Source organism: Lissotriton vulgaris, chromosome 9 (assembly GCF_964263255.1).
Source record: "Lissotriton vulgaris chromosome 9, aLisVul1.2, whole genome shotgun sequence".
NCBI classification, from domain to species: domain Eukaryota; kingdom Metazoa; phylum Chordata; class Amphibia; order Caudata; family Salamandridae; genus Lissotriton; species Lissotriton vulgaris.
The window spans coordinates 25,103,555-25,117,345 of record NC_141697.1 but is presented as its reverse complement, the minus strand read 5'-3'; the positions used below and the strand labels follow the sequence as shown (position 1 = coordinate 25,117,345).

Sequence of the window (13,791 nt, the reverse complement as noted above, 5' to 3'; positions counted from 1 at the left end):
TATTGAGGCGAACCAGATGCAAAATCTGGGCCTCAACTTTTTTTTTAAACCCTGCCTCAAAGAAATTGGCATCAAGGAGAAATATGGCAGCAAATCTGTGCTGCTTCCTTGATTGCAATGTCAGCATTTTTAAATATCTTATGAAGGTAAGGCACCTGCTGCAGAGACCTTTGTATCCCAGGTGAATCTCAGGGAATGATAATGGTGAGGTACCTCTGGAGGATAATATGTTTGTTGGAGAAATCTGTGTTCTGCTTACAACTAGGTGTGAATCATAGTAGCATCAAGGGTTAATGCGTCTCCTGCAAAGCACATCATGTAACATGCTGTTGTGAATGTATCTAGGACCCTAATTAAATATTCCTGATTCATGCCCTTATGCGGTTATGATAAATCATGTCCTAATGAAGGCATACAAATCTTACCCGTATTCAGTCATTGCCCATGCAGCCCAAATACGGCAAAGCTACTTTCCTAGATTCCTAGAGAGCGCAACGAGTTCTTTCGACACACCAAACCTTCAGCAACCTGGGAATTCCCCATGTCTTTGTTTTGATTTGTCATTGAACTCCTGCGAGCACTAAAGGAACAGTCAGTTCTTAGTGGCATCTTTTATTGACGTCTTATGTCCAACCTTACGTCAAACACAGCAGCTTCCAGGTATAAATATACCAACACTTGCCTTAAGCAACACACGGTGGTGTGGAGCAGAGTGGCTATCTACTTATCCGATGCCCAGCTGATGCGAGAGCCCACGGAAGCCGCCCCTCCCCTTTGACACACTGGAGAAGCTGCTTTTTCTCACACTGAGAAATCCAGCTCCGGTGTTTCCAGTCATCCTTGCGGGTTACTGGGAGATTGAGCCTTGAGAAACGAGATACAAGACCTCCTTCATTCTATAACCAAGGTACGGAGCTGATTCAAACCTTAGAGAGAATTCTTGATTTCGATACTTGGCAAAAACCCAACTTAACTTAAAACTGCAACTTACTTACTCCTTCCCACATATTAGGCTTAGGTCAGGTACACCGGGGTAGGCGTATCTTAGAAGCGCCAGTTGAGTTCGTTAGTCAATGTTTTATGTATGTAAATATTTTATCCGTTTTAAAGTATCATATGGCTAAAAAACCATATCAATGCTTTTACAGTATTATTTCATAATACTCCTTTCACTGTACGCACTTTACTTCATGATAAGTATTGCAATTGTGGCAATTCACTTCTCTTGCATGAGAAAGTAGACTGCTCAATAAAATAACACCTTTTACTGAAAACGCCTGTCTCTCTATTTCTCTGCACTCTGGTGGAACTAAGCATGCACGACTGACTGAGTGAAATAGCTGCCTATTGTTTTCACACGACTCTAGAGATACACTCCTTATTCTGGGGGAGTAAAGTTGTCATGTTATATGGTTGTCAGAAGCTAATCCCTTCTTGTCTAAATCAGGGAAGTTAACCCCTCCCTATTCATTCGAGAAAGCTTCTAGTGACCTCTGAGCTAGCTGGCAAAACTAATTAAGTCTAACATAGTCAGTAGAGACCTAAATGACCTCAGTCCTACGTCTACACTGCTGTTTATGTTATTCCAAAGCACAGAGCCTATTGGGAATATAGGAACTACACTACAATGCAGATGACAGATTTTTATTTTATGTAGATAGGTAAGTGGGCTATTAAAACCGAGGTCCTTTTGTTACTTTTAGTTCATAAATTGTAATCCTTCTAATAATGAACAATGACGTACGAAGGACATGTTGTTACAACACCTTGTAACTCTCACTGTCTTATGTAAAGCATCCTTTGTATTGACGTATACACATATGATTTATTGTCAACGTATAATCTGTCCGTGTGATGTAAAGCTCTCTGACACCTTGCATTGGGATGAATAGTAGCACTTCTCATTCCAGTGCAGGGCGTCAGAGCGCTTTACATCACGCACACAAATAACAATTTAAATACCACTATTTTGTTTCCTCTTTGTTTGAACCTTCTGAACATTTCGTTCTGACAGGCTCTTACATCAGTATTTAGACTACGGGTTTGCTTGCCCGCAACATTTCCCCATATGGGACACTGGCTTTGAGATATTTTGTATGGAAACGAGTGGTGTGTAGGAGCGAGTTAACCAATGTTGTGGCCTTTGTGTTGTTCTCAATGAAAACCTCTAAGTCAAGAAAATTAACCCTCTTTCGGCTGACCTCATATGTAAAATTTAAATTCAATTCAATTAACATTAACTCTGTTCACAAATTGTCTTGCCCTCTCCTCGGTGCCCCTCCAAATTACAAATCAATCATCTATAAACCACAGTCAAACTTCCTGTTCTGCCCCCATATTTCTCTGTGGTTGCCCCTCAGTGCTCTCTCCTCCCACCTTCCCGGGTGTAAACTGGCATAGCAGGGGGAGAAGCAGTCACCCATAGAGGTGCCACGCCTTTGGTGATATAGATGATTGCCGAACAAAAATGTTTTATCTTCCATTCTTCTGCCATTTTCACTAACATCTGGGTGAGTCTACACAGAGATAATGGTCTACTCTTTAAAAAATACCAATGAACTCATTCCATATGTGTGACAAATACTTGTATAAAGAGACATAACATCTAGTGACATGCGTACATAGTTATCATAATTGACACACACACACGCACAATCAAACAATCAATTGATTGAATTCAATTCCATTCTTAATTTCGAAACTACCGTATCATAAAAGGTACATTTTTAAAAAGAAAACAATTTCATCCAAAGGCATTTTCCATAGTGATACAACTTCTTACTGATGTGATTTTACAATACTACTAATTTAAACCCAGCATCCCACATTATTCCCTAGTAACTTTCTTGGGCCTATTTTCAGATTCGTATACATGTTCTAGAACTTCTCTCCTGCCTTTATCCTAATAAAATTCACTGCTAACAAAAATCTACTTACAGCGAAGACAAATACTTGGCAGGTATCGGTTTTTAGTATCCTTTCTGTCTCTTGATGCGATCTCACGCCTATATTTCTACACAGTGGTTTTATCCATTTTTTCCTTGCTATCCCATAAGCTGGGCACTCAATCAAAACACTTGTAAAGCGCACTACACTCCTGTGAGGTCTCAAGGCTCTGGGAGTGTGGGGGGTCCCGCTAGTGATCGAAGAGCCAGGTCTTGAGGAGTCTACTGAAGGCCAGTAGATCTTGGGTCTGCTGTAGGCTGGTGGGGAGGGTGTTCCAGGTCTTGGCGGCGAGGTGGGAGAATGATCTGCCACCGGTGGTCACTCTTCGGATGTGGGGGACTGTGGCGAGGGTGAGGCTGGCGGAGCGGAGCTGGCGGGTGGGGGTGTAGAAGTTGAGTCGAGTGTTGCGGTACGCTGGTCCAGTCTTGTGGAGAGCTTTGTGTGCATGAATGAGGAGCTTGAAGGTTATCCTCTTGTTGACGGGGAGCCAGTGCAGGTCTCTCAGGTGTGGTGTGATGTGGCTGCGGCGGGGGATGTCGAGTATCAAATGCGCTGGATGCTTTGCAATCGCCTCAGGAGCTTGGCCGACGTTCCTGCGTAGAGGGCGTTTCCGTTCTTGTACGTTTGTATACAGAATCGCGGCAATACGATAGACGAGACCAGACTGGTTACAAACGTAAAAGAACCGAGAAGATCGATAGAGCCCTATAAGTGAGGAGATACAGACCAGACCAACAATAATACTCTAGACTGTGTCTTCTTTCAACAGGCAAAAATTTAAGGTAAAGCAACTACTATGGATCAGCTTACCCAATGAATATAGAATACCGCCAGTGAGAGGAGTACTTTAAACAAAAAAGACAGTAACGAATAATCTACACAAGATTGAAAATAAGGATTCATAAGAACCTAATAAATAAACAGAATATCATATATTCGAAACTGCGAGGACAAGATATCTGGAGTTGTCCATAAAACACAGTGTGAAGATACAATTGTGGAATACGTGGTGGAAGGACTCTTTTATTCTATTGTCCTGAAGAAGGTGGAAATAAAACTGGTAATTCTACCGAAACGCGTTGACGCAAATACACAAGTTAAATCAGTAAACAGGGCAATGGGCATAATGACAGAGTCTTCGTCTTGAGCTATGTTCCAGTTATGCACAGATTAACGCAATAAGGGTGCATTTTTGTGGCCTGGTGTGGTTTCCTTCCATAACAGTCAATTGTAGTATTTTGTTGAATCTTCTGCTTTTGCATGCATGTTTTTATTGTTTTATAATTGTGTCTACAACACAAAATATTGAGTTTTTAATGTGTATTGCATTTGATTTACTGTGATCTCCTGATCATTTTTAATATTGCATATATTGTGCTAATAAATAAATTTCAATATCTTTTTTTATATAATTTTGACCTTTGGAGTTGTCCCATCAGTTGATGTGTGGATGTGAGGTATGATTGATTTGATTTAACTAAGAAATCCCAAGGGTAAATTATTTTTCACTAAAATTGATTGTTTGCTGACAGCATGAAATACTGATAAAGGTGTAACCCCTTCTTGTCTGCTCCAGTCATAGGCACACAGAGGAGACGCAGCCCCAGCTCCACCGCTCTCGACGTCTTCGAGCACCACCTGGGAAGCCACATCCTGCAGGTAGGTGTCCTGCCTCCACGGGGCTCTTTCTCATCACAAACCGACTGTTGCTTACAAGCGTTTGCACCGTTTTTCGAAACCTGTTCCTTCTTTAAAAGACGTGTAATTTAAAGTTTGTAAAGTTTGACATGTTTATTCACAACTATATTTTCACTGTTTAAACTGCACCATGTGCCCCCTTGGTTTTAATACTAACGTTTTGTTTTTGGTCGGTGGCCTGAAGCCCGGGGCGTGGGTGTGCTGTACATACTCGTTAGTTTCAAATAATTATGAAAAATGTGTGTGCAAAGAAGAGAGTGGCTCAGGAGACCCGTCTCTGAAGAGCCCTGCCTTCAGCGGGCGCACTATCCATCGCTGTACACAGGGAAAGAAAATGCGAGACTGTTATTTATGAGGAGCCCCAATGTACCCCAATATAGGCCTAGGAATCTGCACGACCTTTCACCTTCATTTGTCCTACCTTGCTCTACACAATGGCTCTGGTGCTGACCTCTTACCTAGTTAGGTGCATAATAAATGTTGTGTGGTTTTCTTTGAAAATGAGCATAATGTATTCTGCAGGAGGATTCTTAGTATCGCAGTAGGATCACCATCTTCTGCATAATAACTCTGTACAAAGGTCGCCACTATCGTCATCCTTGGACGACAGTCCCACAGTACCATGACTCATCTAGGTAGAACCCCTTAGGGGGCATTTTGGGTATATGAGGACCACATTTTGGCTGGCAAACCAGGGAAGAATATTCCATGATGACACAAAACACTTAAGTCCCTGCACGCAGACACTCTAGCACACAGAGCTCTTACATCCCTTGCGGGGTGTCCATCTCGAGACCAAGACGGGGTCCTTCATTCTTTCACATCAGGTAATGGTGCTGGCTCTTTCCGCGGAGGGATACTTGGCTTCACACCTACATACATGCTCGGTACACTTAGGTACACGTAGCACGGGTTTCCATCTTAGGAGTACACGTGAATACGGCCATTATATGTATATGTTTCTGTCTAATGTTGTCACAGCATGCATACTTTATACTAGAATGGCTCTGGTTCAATAAAAATAGAAACTGTCCCCAACGTTTATTCTGTGTGTCTCTCTGAGAAGAAGTGAGCACGAGTGACTGAGCGAAATGTACTGTACTGTGTCCACGATCCCTAAAAGATCAAGGGTTGTCATGTTCAGTGGTTGCCGGAAACGATTCACACCATGGTAAGGTTCGGGGGCTTATAGTGGTACTGTGAGCTAGCTGGTCTAACAGTCATTTCCTATGGGAGTGTCTGGAATCAGTCCGAGCACCAATCCCTTAGTTTATGTTGTCTAAATGCACAGATCCTAAATAGATTTGTAGGCACTACACAACAAGACAATGTTAATCAATTCTTGGCAGGGGGCGTGGATGCAACTGGGGACCCTCCTTGTTTCTGGGAAGGCAAAACAAGGAGCAGTGGAACCAGCTCCCCTGTACCCTCAGAGCAGGCGGGCTCCTGGGCAGGAAGACTGTCCCCTCCAGCCCCTCCTCTGGCACCTCACTGGCTCTTGGGGCAGGAGTCCCAGTACAGTGTGGGCCGCTGGGACATAAGACGTGGGCTGGGTGCTAAACTCCGCTCCTCCGGGGTTGTTTTTCCCACTCCATGCTCAGCTTGGAGCACGGGATTTCTGAAAAACTCCGCCAACCACTGCACAGTTTGTCAACGGTTAGTTTGTGGGCACAACCGGTAGATTCAAGCACTAGACCACCTCCAGGCGAGATTTCTCAACGCGGGCGGTCACGGTAGGTCGCTACTGCTCACATTGAGAAAGCTGTTGCTTCTGTTTAAAAAAACTGCCACTCGAACAGCAGAAAATCCACTTCAGCAGCAAAAAGAAGCAGCACCCTCTGGCGGGCCGCATGGAGACATTCTCACTGATTTCACAACACGGGATAAGCTCCCAGCGCTAAAAATCAGTGCGAGCAGCGCAACGCGCCAAAACATTGCCTCTCGCGGAATCTCGCAGAGTTACTGGGTGACTCTGCAAAGTGAAACCCTGCAAGTTCTACCCACTGCCGCATAATGCCCTGTTTCGAACGCTGTCCCTTACAATGCGCCCGCACCCCCAGTGGCGTTGACATGTGCCAGCCACTGACAGCGACCCACACTGATCTTGGCTCACAAGCAGGGCGTGAGTCTCCGTGGGACTGCTGCTGCGTGGGGTTTGAGGTTCACACCAACATGTACCCCACCTGCGGTCCATGGTGCCCCGCCCCCTCAGTGGGCATCGGGAGAAGGCTGGTAGCAGCAGAGAGTGCCCTGCACCATGGCTCATGCGCCGTGAAGCCAACTCTTTCTGCAGGCGCGTGCTCACGCGATGTGCTTCGGTTGTAAGTAAGGGCCCCACGCAGTGAGTGAACACACCATGCGATGCAGGGTTCTACGCCAGTTTGTAACCATTCGAGCTCCCCCCTCTCCTAGCAGCAGCCTTCGGGCCTGTGCAGTGGGACCCTGCTGCTTTCTCCCATGTCTGACTCCTTGGCACAGCAAACCAGGGGTGGGTTTGCGCTAAGAAATAGCGCTAAGGGCTGCAGAACTCTGACCGTGAGAGGCTGCTCGCCTGCCCAATGGGCGTCACAGTAGGATGTTCCTCAAATGACTCTTAATTACGCGAGCGGGAGGAATTGCAATATTCCCCAGATACCCCCAGGGGTGACAGAGCTGCGATACAAATGTTGATTGGTTGATTAACTAGGTAAGTTGTGAATTTGCTATGCGACCTGGTAGAGAGGTCACACACAAAATTTGCATTTCTGTTCTCAATGCTGGCGGCGCACAATTTGCACGTAACTGGTTTGAAAACAGATATTAGTACATCGGGCCGAAGGTGCCCTAAGAGACCCCTCCCCTGAGACCTCAGTGACAGAGAGCCCCCTGCGAGGCTCAGCCTTCCTCAAGAACTGCCTGTACCCGCAGCTATGCTCTCAGTGGCATAGCGCCTGGATACACCCAGGGGGGATAAGCCACGCTGCACAAGTACTCTTTGTTTGATTGAGCGCACAGAGGGCCAACCTTCTGGCGGAAGTCACCGGGCCCCCAGCCCCCCCCCCCCCCAGACTGTCACCCCCTCAGTGAGAGAGAGTCCCTTGTGAGGCTCTGCCTCCCACTAGAGCTGCCTGGACCCTGCACCTATCCTCGGTGGCATAGCGCCCAGAGGTCCAGCCTTCTGCTGAGGGACCCTGGGCCCCCAGCAGCCCCCCCCCCCCCCCCTCGGACTGTCATCTCCTCAGTGAGAGAGAGCCCCCGCGAGGCTCAGCCTCCCACTAGAGCTGCCTGGTCCCCACACCTATGCTCTCTGTGGCATAGCGCCCAGAAGTCCAGCCTTCTGCTGGAAGACCCTGGGCCCCCAGTACCCCCCCGACTGTCACCCCGTCATCACTGAAGACCCCCGGCTGTCCCCCGCTCCCTGATGGAAGCACCTGCTCCCCTAAGGGCCCCTCGGTGACAGCGAACCCCCGCAAGCATCGCCTGTTGAAAAATCACGGAACTAAATATAGAGAAATGCCAAAAGTAAGGGGGATATTTGCATATGCAAATGTGCCTAATTGGTACTGCTTGCCTCTACAGGGATTTTTCATTACAAACTGGAGTGCTACATTGTTCATTTCATATTGAGTAATTTAGTATCTAATGAGACCAGTTTGCACTAATTTGCATATGATAAATGAGCTTAATTGCAGTAAATAACTTGGAGGCATAATTAAAATTAGTTAATTTTTGGTGTTTTTGCACGGCTTTTTAAATTCATGTATGTACAAACCACAGGCAGGCATTTCGCAGGTTGCAGAATGTGTCGGTGTCCCTCGTTCATGGTTTAAATAATATTAAAGGTGTCTTTTCAAGTGGGGTTTTACTGGAATCCCGGGACACGAGCTGCAGCACCCCATGAAAAGAGTTTGTTTCCAGACAGTTCGGATTTCAGTGTTTGGCTTTGCGGTTTCCCTGATTGAAACTCTGCGGCGCTGCTTCCATTCTGTCCTTTCCGGCTCCCCGTGCGTTTGTACATTCCCTGCATTTGTTTGCACCCCTCACCCGGCCTTGGTGAGTGGCTGGCGTCAGGTGGGTGCACTGAAGACAGGTAGGTGGTTTGTGGTTCGCTTTACACGCCTTGCATTCGACTGCCGAGTAGGACCCGCCGCGCTCTTACACCATGTATTAAATGTCAAAATGTTTTATTAAAATCAATAAACATTGTCAAAATAAATGGAAGGACTGCCAAGAGATGTTGGTTCTTCGGAGAAAAAAAAAAGCATAAGAGATTAAATTATTCAGCGCGTGGCAGAACACCAAAAAGAGTGCAGAGAAGCTGCGCCGCCGTCTGTCCACGTGCCAGGGGTGCGTGGCGCGTGAGCAAAACCAGCCGCGTGGACACAGCGGCCCGTATGTATGTCACATAGACACGGACATCCGTCCATGCACCCCTCAATGCACCAGGCCAAGACACCCCTCAATATATCAGCCCATACACCTTAGACACATCAGGCCAAAACACCTGTTGATACTTAAGGCCAAAACACCCCTCGATACAACAGGCCCTTACACCCCTCGATATAGCAGGGCTATACACCCCTTAATACATCAGGCACCAACACACCTCGATATATCAGGCCAAAATATCCCTCAATAGATCCGACCAAATCACCCGTCGATACATCAGGCCAAAGCATCACTCAGTACATCAGGGACATTCACCCCTCAATATATCTGGGCTATACATCCCTCTGTACATCAGGCCTGTAAACCCTTCAATCAGTCAGGCCCTTACACCTCTGGATACATCAGACCCATACCCACCTAGATACTTCAGCCCCGTACACCCCTTTGTACTTCAGCCCCGTACACCCCTTTGTACTTCAGCCCCGTACACCCCTTTGTACTTCAGCCCCCTACACCCCTTTGTACTTCAGCCCCCTACACCCCTTTGTACTTCAGCCCCGTACACCCCTTTGTACTTCAGCCCTCTACACCCCTTTGTACTTCAGCCCCGTACACCCCTTTGTACTTCAGCCCCGTACACACCCCTTTGTACTTCAGCCCCGTACACCCCTTCGTACTTCAGCCCTCTACACCCCTTTGTACTTTAGCCCCGTACACCCCTTTGTACTTCAGCCCCGTACACCCCTTTGTACTTCAGCCCTCTACACCCCTTTGTACTTCAGCCCCGTACACCCCTTTGTACTTCAGCCCCGTACACCCCTTTGTACTTCAGCCCTGTACACCCCTTTGTACTTCAGCCCTGTACACCCCTTTGTACTTCAGCCCCCTACACCCCTTTGTACTTCAGCCCCGTACACCCCTTTCTACTTCAGCCCGTACACCCCTTTGTACTTCAGCCCCGTACACCCCTTTGTACTTCAGGCCTCTACACCCCTTTGTACTTCAGCCCTCTCACCCCTTTGTACTTCAGCCCCGTACACCCCTTTGTACTTCAGCCCCCTACACCCCTTTGTACTTCAGCCCCGTACACCCCTTTGTACTTCAGCCCCGTACACCCCTTTGTACTTCAGCCCTCTACACCCCTTTGTACTTCAGCCCCGTACACCCCTTTGTACTTCAGCCCTGTACACCCCTTTGTACTTCAGCCCCCTACACCCCTTTGTACTTCAGCCCCGTACACCCCTTTCTACTTCAGCCCCGTACACCCCTTTGTACTTCAGCCCGGTACACCCCTTTGTACTTCAGCCCTCTACACCCCTTTGTACTTCAGCCCCGTACACCCCTTTGTACTTCAGCCCCGTACACCCCTTTGTACTTCAGCCCTGTACACCCCTTTGTACTTCAGCCCTGTACACCCCTTTGTACTTCAGCCCCCTACACCCCTTTGTACTTCAGCCCCGTACACCCCTTTCTACTTCAGCCCCGTACACCCCTTTGTACTTCAGCCCCGTACACCCCTTTGTACTTCAGCCCTCTACACCCCTTTGTACTTCAGCCCTGTAACCCCCTTTGTACTTCAGCCCTCTACACCCCTTTGTACTTCAGCCCCGTACACCCCTTTGTACTTCAGCCCTGTACACCCCTTTGTACTTCAGCCCTCTACACCCCTTTGTACTTCAGCCCTCTACACCCCTTTGTACTTCAGCCCTGTACACCCCTTTGTACTTCAGCCCTGTACACCCCTTTGTACTTCAGCCCTCTACACCCCTTTGTACTTCAGCCCACTACACCCCTTTGTACTTCAGCCCTGTACAGCCCTTTGTACTTCAGCCCTGTACACCCCTTTGTACTTCAGCCCTCTACACCCCTTTGTACTTCAGCCCCTTACACCCCTTTGCACTTCAGCCCTCTACACCCCTTTGTACTTCAGCCCCGTACACCCCTTTGTACTTCAGCCCGTACACCCCTTTGTACTTCAGCCCTCTACACCCCTTTCTACTTCAGCCCCGTACACCCCTTTGTACTTCAGCCCTGTAAACCCCTTTGTACTTCAGCCCTCTACACCCCTTTGTACTTCAGCCCCGTACACCCCTTTGTACTTCAGCCCTGTAAACCCCTTTGTACTTCAGCCCTCTACACCCCTTTGTACTTCAGCCCCGTACACCCCTTTGTACTTCAGCCCGTACAGCCCTTTGTACTTCAGCCCTCTACACCCCTTTGTACTTCAGCCCTCTACATCCCTTTGTACTTCAGCCCTCTACACCCCTTTGTACTTCAGCCCCGTACACACCTTTGTACTTCAGCCCTCTACACCCCTTTGTACTTCAGCCCTGTACACCCCTTTGTACTTCAGCCCCGTACACCCCTTTGTACTTTAGCCCCATACACCCCTTTGTACTTCAGCCCCGTATACCCCTTTGTACTTCAGCCCCGTACACCCCTTTGTACTTCAGCCCCGTACACCCCTTTGTACTTCAGGCCTCTACACCCCTTTGTACTTCAGCCCTCTCACCCCTTTGTACTTCAGCCCCGTACACCCCTTTGTACTTCAGCCCTCTACACCCCTTTGTACTTCAGCCCCGTACACCCCTTTGTACTTCAGCCCCGTACACCCCTTTGTACTTCAGCCCTCTACACCCCTTTGTACTTCAGCCCCGTACACCCCTTTGTACTTCAGCCCTCTACACCCCTTTGTACTTCAGCCCCGTACACCCCTTTGTACTTCAGCCCCGTACACCCCTTTGTACTTCAGCCCCGTACACCGCTTTGTACTTCAGCCCCGTACACCCCTTTGTACTTCAGCCCCGTACACCCCTTTGTACTTCAGCCCTCTACACCCCTTTGTACTTCTGCCCTCTACACCCCTTTGTACTTCTGCCCCGTACACCCTTTTGTACTTCAGCCCCGTATACCCCTTTGTACTTCAGCCCCGTACACCCCTTTGTACTTCAGCCCCGTACACCCCTTTGTACTTCAGGCCTCTACACCCCTTTGTACTTCAGCCCTCTCACCCCTTTGTACTTCAGCCCCGTACACCCCTTTGTACTTCAGCCCTCTACACCCCTTTGTACTTCAGCCCCGTACACCCCTTTGTACTTCAGCCCCGTACACCCCTTTGTACTTCAGCCCTCTACACCCCTTTGTACTTCAGCCCCGTACACCCCTTTGTACTTCAGCCCTCTACACCCCTTTGTACTTCAGCCCCGTACACCCCTTTGTACTTCAGCCCCGTACACCCCTTTGTACTTCAGCCCCGTACACCGCTTTGTACTTCAGCCCCGTACACCCCTTTGTACTTCAGCCCCGTACACCCCTTTGTACTTCAGCCCTCTACACCCCTTTGTACTTCTGCCCTCTACACCCCTTTGTACTTCTGCCCCGTACACCCTTTTGTACTTCAGCCCCGTACACCCCTTTGTACTTCAGCCCCGTACACCCCTTTGCACTTCAGCCCTCTACACCCCTTTGTACTTCAGCCCCGTACACCCCTTTGTAGTTCAGCCCCGTACACCCCTTTGTACTTCAGCCCTCTACACCCCTTTGTACTTCAGCCCTCTACACCCCTTTGTACTTCTGCCCTCTACACCCCTTTGTACTTCTGCCCCGTACACCCTTTTGTACTTCAGCCCCGTACACCCCTTTGTACTTCAGCCCCGTACACCCCTTTGCACTTCAGCCCTCTACACCCCTTTGTACTTCAGCCCCGTACACCCCTTTGTAGTTCAGCCCCGTACACCCCTTTGTACTTCAGCCCTCTACACCCCTTTGTACTTCAGCCCCGTACACCCCTCTGTACTTCAGCCCTCTACACCCCTTTGTACTTCAGCTCCGTACACCCCTGTGTACTTCAGCCCCGTACACCCCTTTGTACTACAGCCCTCTACACCCCTTTGTACTTCAGCCCGTACACCCCTTTGTACTTCAGCCCTCTACACCCCTTTCTACTTCAGCCCCGTACACCCCTTTGTACTTCAGCCCTGTAAACCCCTTTGTACTTCAGCCCTCTACACCCCTTTGTACTTCAGCCCCGTACACCCCTTTGTACTTCAGCCCCGTACACCCCTTTGTACTTCAGCCCTCTACACCCCTTTGTACTTCAGCCCGTACAGCCCTTTGTACTTCAGCCCTCTACACCCCTTTGTACTTCAGCCCTCTACATCCCTTTGTACTTCAGCCCTTTACACCCCTTTGTACTTCAGCCCCGTACACACCTTTGTACTTCAGCCCTCTACACCCCTTTGTACTTCAGCCCTGTACACCCCTTTGTACTTCAGCCCCGTACACCCCTTTGTACTTTAGCCCCATACACCCCTTTGTACTTCAGCCCCGTATACCCCTTTGTACTTCAGCCCCGTACACCCCTTTGTACTTCAGCCCCGTACACCCCTTTGTACTTCAGGCCTCTACACCCCTTTGTACTTCAGCCCTCTCACCCCTTTGTACTTCAGCCCCGTACACCCCTTTGTACTTCAGCCCTCTACACCCCTTTGTACTTCAGCCCCGTACACCCCTTTGTACTTCAGCCCCGTACACCCCTTTGTACTTCAGCCCTGTACACCCCTTTGTACTTCAGCCCTCTACACCCCTTTGTACTTCAGCCCCGTACACCCCTTTGTACTTCAGCCCCGTACACCGCTTTGTACTTCAGCCCAGTAGACCGCTTTGTACTTCAGCCCCGTACACCCCTTTGTACTTCAGCCCCGTACACCCCTTTGTACTTCAGCCCTCTACACCCCTTTGTACTTCAGCCCTCTACACCCCTTTGTACTTCTGCCCTCT

At 48.7% G+C, this 13,791-nt stretch overlaps 1 protein-coding gene across 1 annotated transcript in view; it reads left to right on the top strand.

The window, feature by feature from the left end:
* The window catches only part of NPAS3 (neuronal PAS domain protein 3), a 1,714,960-nt gene that overhangs the window by 688,083 nt on the left and 1,013,086 nt on the right, over nt 1–13,791 (top strand). The window contains exon 3 of the mRNA XM_086936951.1: nt 4,523–4,605. Coding sequence (XP_086793077.1) covers nt 4,523–4,605 — 83 coding nt within the window. The remainder of the gene's footprint in view (nt 1–4,522; nt 4,606–13,791) is intronic.